At 44.4% G+C, this 18,104-nt stretch overlaps 2 protein-coding genes across 4 annotated transcripts in view; one reads left to right on the top strand and one right to left on the bottom strand.

Annotated features, from left to right (window-relative positions):
- The window catches only part of LOC144138025 (uncharacterized), a 490,339-nt gene that overhangs the window by 217,313 nt on the left and 254,922 nt on the right, over positions 1-18,104 (top strand). The gene's annotated exons all lie outside the window — the stretch shown is intronic.
- Positions 1-18,104, bottom strand: part of LOC144138024 (fatty acid synthase-like) — a 64,477-nt gene that overhangs the window by 19,338 nt on the left and 27,035 nt on the right. For all 3 annotated transcript variants that reach the window (XM_077670070.1, XM_077670069.1, XM_077670068.1), the window contains exons 11-17: positions 14,970-15,173; positions 13,665-13,919; positions 13,241-13,457; positions 9,129-9,383; positions 7,997-8,170; positions 5,735-6,959; positions 3,121-3,275 (exon numbers count right to left, since the gene is read on the bottom strand). In XM_077670070.1, the coding sequence (XP_077526196.1) occupies positions 3,121-3,275; positions 5,735-6,959; positions 7,997-8,170; positions 9,129-9,383; positions 13,241-13,457; positions 13,665-13,919; positions 14,970-15,173 (2,485 nt within the window). The remainder of the gene's footprint in view (positions 1-3,120; positions 3,276-5,734; positions 6,960-7,996; positions 8,171-9,128; positions 9,384-13,240; positions 13,458-13,664; positions 13,920-14,969; positions 15,174-18,104) is intronic.

Below are 18,104 nucleotides of genomic sequence, written 5' to 3'. Positions count from 1 at the left end.
GGGCTGTTCGGTCACCTTTATGTCACCTGTATGTCGGTTTCAATTCTTTCGTATGTAGCTGAGCGAAGGCCAGCTGCCGTAGGGATATGTGCATGATTGTTTTGATATGTGCATGATATGTGCATGATATGCGCGTGATATGTGCATGATGAATAGGGGATGTTTTGCCCGTTTAATGTTGGTTTTGCCTGTTATCATTTCCCTTACGATGGATTTTACCGCCTTTAGGTAGTTTTCGCTTCCGAACGCGACCCAATCAGGCGCAGGCCCCTACGGTATTTGGGTTGGAAACACGCATCCGGGACGGGTCGGGCCGGGCCATACGTTTAAGGTCTCAGGCCGGCCCGTGCCGGCCTGTCGGCCTTCTTTGAAGGGTCGGGCCGGGCCTACTGCGATAATCACCGGGCCCGGGCTGGGCTCGGGCCCAAATTTTCGGCCTGTGCACAGCTATAGGCAGAACATGTTCAATAAATGCTTGGTTCCATAAATGCAAGATGTTTAATAAATGCAAAAGCAATCGCAGATTGCCAGAATGGAGCAGAAAGTTACTGAATTTATATAAATATTAGGTGCAGCCACAGTGAAGGCGAAATCGACACAAATAGGCCAAGGCTTCTCCAACCGTAAGTCCTTAAAAATTACAAATTTGGCAGAATAATTAACGGAAGAGATGGGAAGTGCTAACACATACTTATGCCTAACAGCGTTTTTGTAGTCGGAACATTATAATGCGTATAACCCCAGGATTTTGTTGTTTGAGGCTCCACCAAACTGATTGTACTGACTCTGTTTGTACTCAAAAGAAATTTTTATGAGTTAAAAGTGATTTAGACGGCTCTATATACTGTACTGAAATAAAGTAGGGCATTTCTTGTAACTTTTTCGCCAATAAGGATACGAAACAAGGTCCCCGGAATGATCCGGTGCCATTAAACGAGAGAAAACTGTGCTTACGATAGAAATTCCGTGAACCAAGTAACGTAACAGAAGCACTGATAAAATTTCATTTGGACCAATACTAAACCACAGCTTAAAGAGCCATGAAGAGAAAATACAACTTTGTTTAATTTGAAAGAACGAGAATTCAGTATCTCACTCAGCTCCATTACAGCCACAAAAGATGTTTTTTAAACGAAAAAAAGCAAGAAGTATTTAAAAACTTTCAAATTTTGCGCCACAGTGACGTGTAATGAGCAAGAATGACGTCACACGGGCCAACAATAAAACATAATTTTCAGTGCGTTAACTGCACGTTAGCATTAAAGTGATGCGGTCAAATGGAACTAGAGGCACCATTACAGTCGTTGCGACAGGTCAGTTAGGCGGGCGCCAATCGCACAAACAAGGTTCCGTGACGTCATAGAAAAGTTTCGGGAAATATGCGAGGGGGTCACGACTGCTTCACACGTTTTGTTTAATATCTCCGTTATTTGTTCGAAGATTGCGATGATATTGGTATCATTGTTATCGGGACTAAGCAGTCTTTCTAATAAACTCAACTTGTATTTTGTCTTCATGGCTCCATTAAAAGGGCAAAATTATTTGCTAACAAGCACCGAGTGTTTTCTTTTTGCGTTCCTCACTACAATAAGTAAATGTATCAATCTTCAGAGGGGTTGGAGATAGAAATTTGTTCGACCATATCTTTCGAAAGTGAATTGTTTGTGCAAGGAGAAAGGGGGACTGAAAAAATATGCACGCGAGAGGAATATACGTCGTAATGGTTGCGCACTGAAGATAAAGAGCGTTGTTTACTAGTTACACAAGAGTGCCACTGAACAAAATTTTACATAAGCCTATTGACGGCTAAATGCGCCAGTATTCTCCAAACCTACCAAATTTTACCACGAAGCCAATGAAGACAGCTCTTGCATCAATCGTCGGCTTTAGCAGGGTTGTTTTTCAGAATATCCATGAAGAATTGCCGTAACAAAAACCACAACCGCGGCACCACTTCTGTAGCGGTTCAAACGCATCCACAAAAACACAAAAGTTTGTTTCAAGAAGAAGGCGAATCAGAAGCGGGTTATGTAATCAACCCTGAAAATTTTCCACAAGGTCTTCCTATCGGCCTGTCGAATAGTGATTGGAAGACTTTACAAGGCTTAACTTTCGCTGGTTGTGTTTAGCCGGCTCTTTTCCTCCTTGGTAAAAAAAATGAACTGATTAGCAACCAAGCTTAAAAGTGATATTGATTGTCAAGACTACAATCACGCATAAAAATGGCTTCGAAAAAATGAGAGGGACGGGCATCACAAAAGCGCTGGGTGCACCTTGACACAATAGCCCTTGCCCTTGTAGCAAAGAATGATCCTTTCGAACGCAGTGCACACACGTAAACAACCGTTTTGCGCTGTTGGGCTAATGCTCAGTGATGCTGTTTGGATGGTACTCTGTGTTTTAGGAACGTTGCTCTGATCTGGAACAGCTTGCGATATTTTTCGAAATGTGAGAACCAATCTCTGTGTCGTTAACCGGGTGAAACGCGGCCACCTACGAAATGGCTCCTAAAACGGCAAAAAGGTACATGGCTTACTTTATTAATCAACCATGAAGAGGTTTTGCGTATATTTGCAGGCCTTATGGTTTATACATAGGGTTGCTGTCATTGTCACCATTAAGGCCCACCAGTATTACATGCAGCTTTAAAGGGCCCGGCAGCGCTTGCCATTAACGCTTTTACTGTTTCCTTCACGCCTGGAAGCATTGTGAAAGCCGTAGCGCCCACCAGCACTGCGTGATTTGCTCGTCGAAACAGAACTATGGGCGCTACGTTTTAGCTATGATGGTAGATTTTATAGTGGATATCGATTACGTTTGCGTCTGTAAAAAAAAGTAAGCAGCGAATAGCCGCCACATTGCTGTAATGATGTAATTGAGGCACTCGAATACTCTGCAAGAGAGGAAAACGTTTTGAGAGGTATCCGAGTTATCTGACGGCCATAGAGCAGTTTTTGTCTGAGGTTCTGTGTGTCCGACTAATCTTCTGACTCGATGTGTTTGTGGACTGCGTTATGAAAAAATTTGGAATTTCACAAAAAAGCTGAAAAAAGGGTTGCAGGGTACCCTTAAATAATTAATTGCCATAATGTCTTAACAAAAACTATTGAATATACTTACCGGTCTGCATAAGGGTGTGCCTGTAGGATCCCCACTGTCCATCACAGTACACGTTCATGACAAGATCTCGTTTCATGATTTCTCGGTACTCCGGGTGGCTCGGGCTAAAGTTGGATACTTTATTAGATCCGGAATGACTTGCATCGAAGACGCACCTGGGTATGGCGTAAAAACGAAAGCGGAATATAGCGGACCACGATTGTCGTGGTTCGGAAGCGATGAACCTTAGCAGAAAAAAAGTTCAGGATATACCAGTAAGTGAGAGTGCTCATTCTCTAATATTTTTGTTCTCACTAGTAACGGCATAAATTGAATACGTACGCGCAGCACTGGTTTTAATTGAAACCTTCATGACCGATCACTGTTAGGGCGCTTTAAACAAGTGGCCGGGCGCCTTCCCCGAGGTGTTTAAAAAAAAACACGGCAGTTATTTTCCAGATATCGGTGTTAACATGCAAAGGATAGTTTGCAATAGCATAAGTGCGTGGTTGTTAACTCGGAGATGTTGCAATTTTTTTCAAGCTTGGGGCTTCCTGTAAGAAGAGGCCTTAAGGTAAATGTGCAGCATCAGCCCATTATACCTAAAACATGTAGGAGTACGTGAACAAAACCAGTTATAGGAGATGAAATAACTCCGGCATTGCTGCTAGCACGCTTTGCCGTGGGCAACGGCAAAAGCATTGGGCTTACTTAAAACCTTTCTGGAAATGCTTATGGGGATGTCTGTAAACAAAATATTGGTGGCCTATTTTTCTGACGATTACGAGCTCCTCTCTGTGTTGCACTACTTGTTAAGGCCGTTTCACTATCCATTGACTCGATTGGAGCACATAGGGGCCTGCGCACGTACGCTGTGTGAATAACCACTCCCGAAAATGTGGTCACTGAAGTCTGCATTGACGTTATCGCGTGTCGAAAGAGCGCTGGTTTCTATCCTGTTATCATACGCATATTGTAACAATTTGTAGCGCACGCATGAAGGAAATGCCTCATAGCGCACAGCTGCGTCACGCAAAATAACTGCCGACTAAAACCGCTTTCACGATTGCAGTCTTTAAGTAGCATGAACGTCTTCCCACGCTTATCTTAATACCCGAAGTAAATGAGGATGTTCATAGATGAATATCATTCTCCCGTGGGGATCAGATCTTGGCCCTATTTAATAGAACTTGTCTTCTTGAATGAAGAACACTATATAGAAGAACGAGGCTCACGGCACTGCAAGAGGGAGAAAAAAAAAGGGCACCAAAAATAATAGAAGCTGTATTGCGCATCTCTAACCATACATGAGCAGCTTGTCCCGTGCCTTCACGGACTTGAGGCTCGCCTCGATCGGCAGGCCTCGGTCCGGCTTCCGAAGCTGGCATCAAGGTGTCTTTCACGCGCCAGGGCGCCCTGGTCTAACCGTGCTTTTAATTCGAACCACCTCAGTGGTATCGTTGGCTCGCTTGAGTAGTACCATTGGCTATCCGTCGACCCTTTCAATGTTTACCAGCATCGGTATTCCGTTACCGCCGCTATTTCTATTTCATCCTCCTAGGCGCTAACTCAATGCTATCCTCGCTTCAAACGGGTCTTTGCGCTGGGACCCAGGAAGAGGGTGCACGTAGCAGCGACGTACCTCTACCTCCCGATAAACAAGCCGCCAGCTGCGCGAAAGCAGCGCCACCACCTTCAGCTTAGATTCAGTTCAGCTTTACGGCCGTGCCCTGCCCTTTCCTATTGCTCTGTCGCTTTCGGTCCGCTAATTGACGGCCTATATTTTACCCACACAGGGCTTCTGTTGCTTACGTATTAGAAAAGGCAGCTGTTTTTGGTGAATGGTAAACGCAGCTGCACGGATGACGGGGATTCAGTGCAGGCGAATGGAAGGCGTAGCAAGTTTCGCATAAAAATTTTGTCTTTCTGTTCTTCGTAAAATACAGCCACTGTATTTAATAACGTCTCTAATTCCGTCAAGCCAACTTTTTGAGGGCTCATCGACGGCATTCAACCCATCTTACGAGCAATTTGCACTAGTGGCTCAAATGGCGCTTACGCTAGACTTTCACCAAAGAGTAAAACTATGAGGATACCGAGGGAAGAGAGTTTCGTTTACATATAAAATTATGTTAGAACGGAATATGAGTTTTCTTGTGAAAAAATGGGCCAGAAGAAGGGCGCTAAAGACATATGAATGAAATGTTCCGAAACGGCTGCGGGTTGAATGGTTCCACGCAGATGTTAAGTTCAGTCAGATATCTCGAGGTGCACGTTTAATTATATACGAATTGTACACTTTCAAGTGCAGTCAGTTGGAATACTGAGTTTGAATAATGTGGACTCATAAAATCCGAGCTTTATTTATTGTAGGGTTTAACGCACCGACGCTACACAGGCGATGCGGCGCACCCTAGTGGATGGCTCCCGATTAATTTTGGCCACCTGGGGATATTTAAGGTACCCTTAAATCTGCAACACACGGCAGTTCTTGCTTTTCGCCTCCATCAGAAAAGCGGCCGGCGAAGCCGGGAATCGAGCCCGCGCCCTTGTGCTCAGCAGCACAATGCCAGATCCACTGAGCCACCGCGGCGGGTATAAAATCTAGGCTTAATGCGTTCCGTTGTATGCCTACCTGATATGCCTCCCAGCACTTTCCAGAAGAAGGCACTTCACGAGTCCCATGATTCCACTGATTCCGGCGTTTTCAGACAGGAGCCACAGAGTACGCTCACGTGGCGCGCTTTCGAGTTTTTGCGCCTTGTCCTTGAGTTCCTCGACCCAGTCAGAGTCCGTGGTGCGTATTTTGACCACTTCTTGCGCGAATGATTCCACCGGCGATGTGCACTTTCGAAACAGCAGGAGCGACGACAAGTTGTTCGACTTGTGCGCGACAAGTCGGAATCCGTTGTCCTCTAACCTCGCTTGCAGAGCTTCACAAGCAGGAAATTTGAAGGCCGTTTTGCTAGCATTTCTGAGAAACAGTTCGGCGGGGCTCAGAGCTGTACGCACGGCGATAAGCGCAAACCCATTTTCTTTGCAAATTGAGGACAGTTTCTCAGGCAGAGACCGGTGCCTTACGTGGTCCAGAATGCTCACTCTTGTGACTACTAAATGGGCTTCGGATAGTTCACCTTCGGAGGAAGAGACCGATTGCAAATCAATGACATTGATGTCGTTAAGTTGTTCCTCCGAGATTGTAATGTCGCTGAATGCGCGGGCCACAGTGTACTCACTCTTCAGTGTTGAGTACGAAATGTGCAACAGTGAGCGTATCCATGGTGCCAGAAGCAAGCTGTTTTTTACGAACGCAAGCTCCAAGATCCTGACATTTTTGCCGGTCACGTTCTCAGTCACAATGTCAAGGACGTGCCTCAAAGGGTCTTCCCCAAATAGGGCTGTGTTCAGAATATCAGCCTCGAGGTCCCGTTTGTGAAGAGATAGAGCTGAGTGGACGCATACGGCCAAGGAAGATGTCGAGTCGTTTACGAACTTGAGAACAGTGATTAGGGTTCGTAGGAGGCCATGATTCTCGGCAAGATGCGCGGGGAAGCTGTCGGGAGATTTAGCAGAGATGCCATCTACTTTAAAGAACTGAGTGAAGGGATCTGTGCCGTCTGGAGAGCAGAGATCGAGAATTCGGTAGGCGATGGAAGAGCACATCTCAATGTAATCTTGCAAGCTTGCCTCCCGCCGTTGTCTGTCCGCCTCGCTGTCAAAGTAAGGAATGAAGCGAAACTCTTCTAGGAGGGGCACTTCTGGATCACTGCTGCGAGGAATGGGGTTGTATGTGACATTCCGTATGGCGACTCCGCCCGCTCTGCACGTGTTCAGGTAGCGTTCATACACCACGTGTGCACCTGTTTAGAGAAAGAAATGGAAAAGGAATCGTGGTAATGACTACTGCCTTCTTCGACAACATTTTTTCTATGGGGCAGTTGCAAGTTGGGCGAGTTGGTAGGTGTTCATACTTAATCACTGCGCGAACAAGACAGAAGAACAACGACAAGACAGGCGCTGACTCTTAACTGACTCTATTGAAAAACCGCCCCAAACATTTATACCGACTGCCACAGGTGCGGCTGCCATCCGGTGTTTGAGGAAACTGATATTGTTACCAAGCATCCGAAGCAGTTACACCGAGAGATAGTTGAAGCCTATCAAATTAGCAAGAGGGACGAAAAGTGCGTGCGCCACCCTTCAGTGGTGCTTACTGATAAAGAGGTTCAGTTCATGGATAACAACAGATAAGTCATGTTTCCATTTTTTTTCTGCTTTTATTTGTTTTTGTATGCTACTTTTACCCGGGCGGTGTTGTTTGCCTTCGTTATACTTCGGTATAAATGTTTGTGGCGGGTTTTCAATTAATTCTGTTGAGAGTCAGTGCCTCTCCTGTTTTTATTCTTCTGTCTGTCCCGTGTTTCGCGCTGTGACCAAGTATAAATTTTTCTATAGGTCTGCGACAGAATGAACATTTTCACAGCAGTTAACACGTATACACCTTTATCGCTTACGTTACCACCAGCAAAAGTGAAAAATGTAGAACTTCCCCGTTCCCGACAAATGTATCGAATGTATCCCGATATATGCGATAAAGAGGGAGTTTTTTCTTGTTGCATTGGATATTATTTTGACCGAAACAACGTTGCTATTTATATTTCTATACCTCGTTAGAAAGCCCCAGTGCGATTTCCGCTGCTCACCAAAGTAATGACGAAAACAGCAATTTTATAAAAACCGATTCTGTGAACTCTGAGGCCACAATCTTCCACAAGGAGCGTATAATTTAAAAGCACATCAAGTCGTCTCAATGACGAACTTCAGATTTTTTTAAAATTTTAAGTGCAATATTCCATACTAAACACGTTGCGAAATTAGCAAAATAAAAATCAATTACCGGCATGGCCAGCGTTCTCCACAGTGCGTGCATGTAGCTGGGGGTCTATACAACAGAACTCGATACTCGCGGGCATTGCAAATGTTCGGAGGTAGTTGTTTAGTGCAACAAACTGGAACATGGCGTCCATAAATGTCACCCAGTTGTCCTCCCATTGGAGCTGGCCGTGCCGAACTGCAAACATTTTAACAAAGCAAGCTGCTTACTTAGACCGCAAGATACATGCGGTCATAAAAACACTGGCACAAAGGTGAAGAACGCAAAAATAGGTGATCTAAAGGGCGAAGTAACGTCCTCATCCACCACTTTTCAAGAACTGATGCGTGGGCATGTAAAACAACAGTGCGGCATGGTTTTCACGATAATTGCGGGGACTTCTAGAAGTTTTTTGGTGAGCCGGATGGCTTCGTTGCGCACAACTTTTTTACGAACGTAATGATGTAGTCTTGTTGGTTGCAGCGCTATAATAACTTCCTTGGTATTTCGTACAATGTGATAAAATCATTTTCCCTATTGTATTCGCCTACTTCTTTTTGTTTTATACGCATGGCTACGCAAAGACTACGCATGGCTACGCATAGCTACGCATTAGCACTGTCAACCACAACTTTCCCACATATAATTTAAAAATGACCAGAATGTTCTTTTGTTTGGGGTATCAAAAAAGCATACATGTGACCTTCGTTCCAAATGTCGGTACTAGACGGAACTGGGCTACGCAAAGAATATTGGTTAACGGGGCTTAAATATAGTGGCACCACAGAACATGTGCGAAACTCGTTTTTAATGTTTTCGTATACAAAAATACCACTCGAATGACTGCGGAAAGGTACGCCCTCACTTTGTTTGCGCATGCGTAATTTAATAATTCATTTTAAACTTTAAATAATAATTTTAAACTTTAAATTATTAACCACCCCTAACACCGCACGCATGACTGCTGGTTGTGAAGTTTTACAAAAAATAACAGGTAGAACTTTGCATGTTGTTGTTCTTAGAATTTGATATCATGTTATAGATATTTCGTTTCTAAATCAGGCAGTGCAAACTAGCAATTCATCCCCTGAGGAGGCTTTGCCTATCGGATGAATAGATGTGCAAGACCAGAGGGGAAAAAACACAGAATACTCACAGTTAATATCGGTCTTGCAAATGCCCCGAAACCTCCCGTTGCACTTGTAGCCTCGTAGTCTGAGTTCCTTGTACACGTCCTCAGCTTCTAGCTCGTATACCACTGCCTCTTCTGGCGTAGGATGTGGTAAAGTGTTGAGAAGCTTTATGTCATCCAGAGCAACACGAATGCTTCCACTTGCGGCAACAACACCATCTTTGCTCACTTGAAACTGTTCTGTGTCGCGCGTGACATTTACCCGCAAACGAACGGCACCTGTGGACAAAGACCAACTTTAGGGGCAAAGAACCTTACGGCCAAGGCGTGTCCGGCGCCCGGTGTCCGTGCTCATGGCACAGCACCGTTTAAATCGAAACATCTGGTAACAAAAGGTTCGCAAAAAGATAACAAGAAGAAAATAAAAGGTTCACAAAAGGTTAGAGAGAGAGAGAGATAGAGATAGAGAGAGAGCGAGAGAGAGAGAGACAGAGCGAGAGAGAGAGAGAGAGAGAGAGAGAGAGAGAGAGAGAGAGAGAGAGAGAGAGAGAGAGAGAGAGAGAGAGAGAGAGAGAGAGCGCTTATTGAGAGCCTTGCTGCGCATGCGCTAAGAGCGTTGGGTTGGATTTAATATGATTTGGATTGCATTGGAATTGGATTACATTGAATTGTATAAGATTGAGTTGGATTCGAGATCGTTTTGGCAGCAGGAAGCACTCTCACGGGTAATTAACAGTAAGAACGATCCCCAACGCTTCGCCCACGCGTGATGATTCACATCGTGGAGATGCGGGAATTCTTTTCAGATTTGGTTTCCGTAGCGAGTTCGTAACGCGTTTCGTTCATATTAATTCTTTAGCTGCAGCATGACCACACGACTGATATGCAAACTTTCTCTAAGGAAGACCTGGCAACACAATAACACAGTGCCCAGAACTCTTGTGATTTACGTTTTGGTTTTGAGTTGTCGTGAGTGGAAAAACATATAACGGTCTTTTTCCGACTTTTCCGCTGACGGTGAGCGCAACCAAGAAAATGCTGCGCAAAAAATATAGCTCTAGTACTAAACACACGCAGTGGGAGAAACGAATAAATGCGCTGGTCACAAATGTTTCTTTGAAAGAAAGGGTGGCGCAAAACGTAGCCTTTTACATACACATAGAAACATAAGAGCAGAAAGTAACATAAATAAATTCCACTCAATTTAAAGTCGGCCTACCACATACTGTCTACAAAATATTGTTGTAAAATGTGATAACGACTGTTCACTCATTCACACTTCGCGAATTTTTTAATGGAATAGTCTTCGGAAAGCTCATTTTCCATGGTGTCTTGACTTCTGTCAGTGGTAATTGTCTTCTTGAAGCAAGGCGTACAACCACTATCGCGAAATCAACGAGGCACCTGCGATGCAGTGCCGTTCTTTATTGATAAATGATTGGAAGACAATACCAACTTTGCATACCACGTATTTATGACGCCATTCCTTCCCCATAAACCACGTGTCTATTTTCCGCTGATTTGGCTGCACATCCAACTAAACTTGCACGTTGCGGAAAAACAACGGGACCTTGTTTTGGAGCGAGCCGCTCAAGGTCGTGATCTACTGTATAAAACCACGGTACCTTCTCAGGCGTTGTTTTTATTTTGGCTGCACCTCGGATGTGCCCGTTTACGCTTCAGTTTCATAAGCAAGGCTTTCGATGCAGGCGAGAGGTGCAAACTAGGGTAACCGGCATCAAACAATCCTGAAACTGAGGTTTGCTCAAGTCAGTTTAAATTTACCGCGTTCCACTGCTCTAAGTCGGGTGTCTCGATGCCAGTGCTGCCGTACGGCGGAGACGTGCGTGAATCAAGGCGCCCGTCTACAATGTCTTTATATTCACGTTGCCCTTCTCCACAAGCGTTCCGAACGGAACCTGGGTCTCATCTAATAGAACCTTTGTTTGCTATTGCCATTTGATTTCATAAACAGCAGGTGACGGTTTTCTGCCGTTGATGTAGTATGTCATTTGCTATCGCTAAACCCAAGCATCCATAAATTTTTTAATAAAGAAACACAGCAAGTATTACTCATGTATTGATTTGCTTCATTATATTTGCGTAATGTTTTCTCCTTGTTCAACAATGTTGACAAGTATGAACACTGACACCGTATTTAGGCGTTTAGATTTGTCTGTAAGTACATGAGACTATTGTGGAGCTTTCGTTTCAGTTTGGCCCGATGGCTGAATCGAGTCACAGACAGACAGACAGACAGACAGACAGACAGACAGACAGACAGACAGACAGACAGACAGACAGATCAAAATTTATGCGTTTAAGTAACCCAAGAAAGACTATCGTCTTTAAAACTCTTGTCGTTGTCGGAATCGAACGTGGGTCCCTCGCGTTATAAAAACGGCGTCTATCCGGTTGCGCTATCATCGCATTCGGGCACTTAGCATTTCCTTGGAGTTCGTACCGCGGGCGTCGGCTTTGAAATTTACCTGAATTGACTAACAATTTGTCTTCGAAATTTGGCATTTTGAATTTTGGACTTTAGAAGGGTGGATTACGGAGTTTCATTGAACTCAATTTGCATTAAAAGCTTCGCTTTTTAATCATCTTTCTGTTAAGAAATGGGCAGGCCTAAGAAAAGCCAAGTTAAACCTAGTGAAGACCACCAACTCTGCCGTTTCCTCGCTCTTCATAAATAAATTGCGAAGGTGGCCGGAATTTTTGTATTTCTTTGTGAGCTTTCGGCTAACGGCCAAATTGATGAAAGTCTGTAGAAGCAGCGCACCGCTTTTTTTGTTGGTTATACCTTCCCGTATGTTCAACTCAGCCGAGTAGTGGTCGACGTATCTAAAACATTTTGGACAACTTCATGGTTTACTTCACGTAGTAAGCAGCTATGTGAGGAGCTATGCACCAACTGCCCCCGCCGCACGTTGTATAGAAACTAGTACGACCTGTTTAATTCCGATGGCGGGCTTGGTTCTCATTTTTTGACAAGATTTCTCAAAAATTGTCCTAATTCTTTCTGAAGTCGTCATCTCAGTAGCCAGCGATAACAAGCCTTGACCTTGTGCAGTGTCTTAACACGCCGCACTATTCTTCTATTCGCACTCGGGACAAATAGGCGTGCTCCTTAGTTTCAAAATTAGGGCTTTATTAGCACATTGCTAGGCCCAACATTATGTTACCCCACGTAAGGTCTAAATAAGGCTCCAAGAAATTCCCGCTGATGTGAATTGGCCAATAAGAATGATCTATTGATCTATTTACCAATTCAGATTTTCTACGACATCAACATTCCTATAATTAGGAAAACTCTGCGGTGTTCGATTGGACAATAATTTTTTCCATTCACAAAGCAGAAATGCTTTGAATCCATTTCTTCATATAACCCCAAAAGTATAGACAACGACAGAAAAAAGTAACAAGCAGAAGCTCTTGTACTTAATACGTCTTCCTGTCGTTGTCCGTATTTGCTATATACATAAGCGGTGGATCACCGACCAACTAGCCAAATACACACTCTGGTAGGTGCTTTAGAGCCCTTGTACTTTTTCTATTTGTTATAAGATGGCTACGGTCACTACCAAATGGGCCGTACGCACTAGTTAAAAATGTAAGAAAGGCAAGCCGGAGGATAAAACGTTTGGGGGAGTCTATTGTTTAAATAGTGGAGAACAATTTGGCGGCATTATAAGGCCCTGTTCGCATAGCAATATCTGTCGTTCGCCATCTTATACAGCGGCAGCTTTAGTCACGCGCGCGTGTGCGCTACAGCACATTACACCACGGCGCTGATGTCACCACTAGCCCCCCCCCCCCCCCCCCGCCCTCCCCCCCCCCCCCCCCCCCCGAGCGGCGAGAACATCACGCTATCATGCTCTAACACGCACGCCTTTCTGAAGCCGTGCCTTACGATCAAGCGTCCTTCTATGAACGCCGCAATGCGGCTCTAAAGGACGTTTTACGCACGCCAATATTTCGGTCACCATCAGTGCGGCCGACGGCGACCGGGTTTGATGCAAAACTCGCACATTACCTTTAAGCGCTAAAACATACAACTATCCACACGGTTTAAGTTATGCTTGCAACGATGCAGCCAGCTGGCAATCTATATCAGTCAGTCGTTCACTCACCACTCTTCGGCAACAGGATATCCTGATGAATAGTCACATGCTCAAAGATGACAGGAACTTCGTCAAAGGGCTTCGCACACTGTGCGGCCAAGCTCTTCCAAGCCAGTACCATGTAGGCGGCAGCGGGAAAGACCACCTGCCCGTTCAACTCTCGCTCTGCAAGGTACGCGTCTCCCTCATTCGCCGTCAGGTCCACCTCTACAACTTCCTCGGACGCCTGTGGATGCGTAAGCGTTCTTTCATGGCAAGTTCACAAAGCGCGTCTGGTGCTTTGAGCGTGTTGATAGCATCTTTTCAGAACTCCACATGTTGTATGCATTTGGTTGTGTTACTTTAAAATCCACCAAAAGAGAGAAGTGTGCACACTTTAAGGGTTCCATCACTGCCAGCAGAACACTGAGAACTTTATTGCACGTCTTCTCACCTTTGAATTGTTGACCAAGTCATTCCATTCGATGACGTTCCAGTTCTGCGAGTGGTCCCAGCTGACATAATGTGCGATGCTTGGTGTTCCTCGAGGAACTGGCCACGCCACAGGAGGGTAAAGGGAACTCAGATCGAGTTGTACACCAAGTGTGTGCAGCTCGCCCAGTGTGCTGAGGAAGAGTGTGCTGTTGTCGGCGTCACGTTTCATCAGTCTGAGGCATGTGGCATCACCCAACCCTCCACGCAGAATTCCCTGGGGGAAATAGAGCATGCAGTAAATGCCTGCCCTACTGGGCTACCAAATGTTAAGCGGCACCAGAAGGGAAAAGCTGTCAATATTTAGGGCATGCCTAGAATGTTGCACAGCAAAGCAGTGCTGGCGCCAAGCGGTGGAAGCAAAGGTCTTTCACGGAAGAAGTACTGACAAGCACATTGAGCTTTCTCTGCTCTGGAAGTCAGTGTTAACATCATATCTATTGACGGTGCCATTTCAGCTTCGCTGAGACGAGTGCTATGAATTAGAAGAGAGCCGTGGTGTGTGCGGCAAAAGGCTTCGACGACAAGCAAGTTCAATGCGAAGATGAGATGACCGAACGTGGATAATCGCCTTTCGAGGATACGTGTTGCGCGATGTCTGGCCGCAGGTGAACCGGCAAAATAACTCGAGGCATAAAAAGCGACGGGAGAAGAGGAAGAAAAGAGGCCGTGATTGGGTGACAAAACAGAGTGGGATCGAAGAAGCAAGGGTTCGGAAGGCTCCCTGCAAGAGGCGGTAGGCGGGGTCTCCTAAAGCCGTCGTGAGGACGCCTGGAAACCCAGCCTGACTGCAGTGCAAGCCGTGTCTACTAGCTGTTCGTCGACCGCTCATTGAATAGCCTGCCTGGACTGCACCACGTCGCGTTTTGTGCCGATCTACCAAAGCCGCATACAACGAGGACTGTCCAACGTATGTGCGTTGTGTGCGCGGTACCACATAAGACGTTTGATCTATCACTCGCGTGTCTTTAAACTGAACTGGGAACTGTTTCTATTGTTCACGTCCGCGCCGAACTCGTGCATTTTTAGGATGTTGTTTCTTTATGGTAGAGTTTATCACCGCATTCTGCCTGTCCCTGTACCGGAGTACTCCTTAACTCGTCCGGTATCGATAAATGTTTGTCTCCGTACTCTACGTACCTCTCAAGCGCCTGTCTCATTTGTGGATCGCGGGCTCCGGAGACTAGCCACTGACACCATCACAATTATCCTTCCTAACACCTATGCATACGATTCTGTTTAAACAACGTTGAGAAGTTATTTTCACCTGTAGCAGCGAATGGGGAGCGATCTCAATCACAATGGCGTCCCTGGGAACGTGCTGCAGGCCCTCGTAGAAAAATACTGGCGAGAGGAAGTTGTTGATGAGGTAATCCGCAGAGCATCGCTGGCCAATTGGTTCTGTCCAGCATCTCTCGGTCACAGAAGTGCTGACCCAGTGAGAACTTCGCAACTTCGGCTCCGGAATCACCTTTGAGGCCGGAGAAAAAAGAAAATGTGTGAAGAAAAGAATTTAAAACATACGAAGTTTTGCCCAGTTCGGCTACCGCAAAAGGATTTCCTCTTGCTTTAGCGCTACAATAGGTCTTTAAAAAAAAAACACCCTGAAAGATGATAGCAGAATTTACGCAGAAACATTTCATACTCTTCAATAGCCACGTCGCAGTACCCGGTGCCATTTTTTTTATTGATAAAAGTATGGTTGTTTTTGTTTAGTTCCATATTTTACGACTCTATATGATGCTATTCTATCTCAAACTGCAGAATACAGCGAAGCAAATGAAACTGGTATTTTTGCTAAATAGGAGAATCTGCACTAGTGTAATGGGACACTAGTATACTCTTAGGAATCCCCGCGAGTAGAACCTGGGATCTGGATTAACAATAAGAAAGTTGGGCGCGTATGTGCTCACTTCGCTCTAAGTGTCGTCGAACCACCACCGCTGCCATTTAAATGTTTGTCTTGTCTTTTCCGCCAACTTTCCCTGCCCCCACTTCTCTTTACCTCCAGTCTTCCTGGAGGTTTGCCCAAGTCAATTCAATTTCGTCGCGTTCTACTGCTTGTGATCCATCTACTGGAACCTGTGTGTTACTGAAGAGCTTTTTAGAATGTCATCACGTGCTATAGACTCGTGGTGGCATTTGTGAATTGTTGAACTGGCAGGTCAAAACAATATTCTCAAAGGGTATTTTATATTGATATGGGGGAAATCAAGCAGCCATGCATTTTAATTAAAGGCACTATATAATATCACTTATCTCGTAAAGAAACGAAAAATTAGCAGTCCTTGTTATTAAAATTTAAATTCCACAGCTATGTAAAAAAGACACGCTTCGGGCGCGATGTCAACGCTCTTCTTACCCCGAACACAGGATGTTGTTTACATTTATGCGAAATGAAGTAACACCTTTGTTGAGGTTGGCGAGATGTCCATACTATAAATGTAGTTAAATTAAATCGGTTCTGCCTCCTGGAAACTTGAATTACCGTTAATCGTATATCGGGTTAAGCCTCAAAGCTATACAATAATGCAACTATTTCAAAACGCTTCTTTGTCAAAGGTCACTGTGCGTATGAATCAAACAACCATTTTCCGAACCCTCAATCAGGTGACAGGTTCCCACCGCAGCTCTCCGTTCATCACACAGCAACACCTCTTCCGCATACCTGCATCCCTTAACTGTTTTGACTTGCCCGACATTACACCTAGTTGCACGCCCAAAAAGGCGGCAGTGACTGACGGTGTTTGCGTAATTGAACTGTAGTGAAGCTGTAACGTATTATGCAACGCAATAATCTTTATGCTTAAAATTCTTTTTTGAAGCATGGATTCTTACTGCTGAGCTTAAGATTGCCCTGCCGAAGCCGCTCCATAGACGTGAAATCTTTAAAACAATGGCAGATTGCAGACCGATATATATCCTGCTTTGTTTTGTACCAATTTAAAAAAAAACATATTAAAGCGGAAGCTTCTTAGCAGGACCGAAGGCGTGCCGTCAAAACACTAATGCATTTTTCTATAGAGTGGTTGGCCTACCGAAAAGATCGGATAAGATATCTGGACACACGGCGCATGCGCGCAGCAGGGTTTACATTGTGTCAAAACGGTTATTGAAAATCGCCAAAAAGGAGCGGCTCTAGATAACACAATACACGCGTCGATCATGAAGATAGAGCGTAACAGTATTATTTTGTCTCATTAATCACGTATTGGTATAGATTGAGTCCGCTCGTTTCTGGGAAAATGATCGCATGTATTCTTTCTTCGTTTGCGATTTGGGTCTTTCAAAATTTGGCGACTAAGTGTGCGCATTTTTATCCAAAGTTGAACGCACTTCTTGCGAAGGTTTTCACAAACGTTTTCCGCATGTTTGATGCGACAAATATTTCGTGCTTCTCTGCGCTTTGTTTACGAAAGGGAGGTGATTTTTTTTATTTCGTAGTATTAGAACATTTAAAGAAATAACGTGCTTTTCCAAATCTCTGCTTGAATTTAGAACAGAAAAGCCAACTACAATGCTATTTGACAAACTACTGTGATGTCATATATTCTGCCTTCGATACGATTAACGTCTCTTGTGCTCTTTTCCTGGCCGGCACAATGTTCGACTTTGTTTTCTATAATTGCTCAAAGGCTTGAAATTTAGGTTTCATGGCCTTTTAGATTAACTTTTAGGAAGCTACTTTTTTAATCGGGCTCTAACAGTGAAGATAAAAAAATTCTTGAATTGTAAAGTTTTTGTGATCAGGAGAGGCACAAGGGTCTATTGTATCTCCATTGTAATTCCATGTGTGTGTCAAAGATTTATGTTCTGCCACAACAAGGGGCTGTCTGTTAAGTATGCATACGGGATCGTGCTCGTCTCTACTCACTAACTCAATGCTAAAGGAATTAATTCTTTTGAAGCAATTGCAATTACCGTTATAGACTCTGATTATAATAAGCTCATTATTTTAAATACGCAATAAACAAAATGTATATGTTTCAGAAGTACAGTAGACGCTCGATAAATGGAACTTCAACGCACCGAAAAATTAGTTCGTTTAACAGGGGTACCGTTTACTGAGCTAGTTGTGTGAAAGTGAAAATTTATCTGCGTACACACTCCCAATAGCATTTCATGGAACTCTGTGCACTAGAAGGTGAATGTAGGTGATAGTTTTTCAGAAAGCAAGTACTTATTGAAAATAATTATCCTCAGCGTTGCCTACAATGTGGAGATCCCTGTTAACATGGGTCCCTTTACTGATATTAATCTGCCTACATTTGATGCCTTCTTTTTTTAAGACGGTTGTGTTAAAACCCTTCTGGTGCAGCTCTTTTTTGACCAGTTATGTGCCTTTGCTAGCTTTCAGACACAATACTCGATGCCTTATACAGCGTGTATACACGTTTTGGTT

The sequence above is a fragment of the Haemaphysalis longicornis genome, unplaced genomic scaffold (assembly GCF_048455015.1).
Source record: "Haemaphysalis longicornis isolate Haplotype H1 unplaced genomic scaffold, Haemaphysalis longicornis Haplotype H1 scaffold_5, whole genome shotgun sequence".
Lineage (NCBI taxonomy): Eukaryota > Metazoa > Arthropoda > Arachnida > Ixodida > Ixodidae > Haemaphysalis > Haemaphysalis longicornis.
Note: the sequence above shows the minus strand (reverse complement) of the source record. Positions and strands in the feature narration are given on the sequence as shown.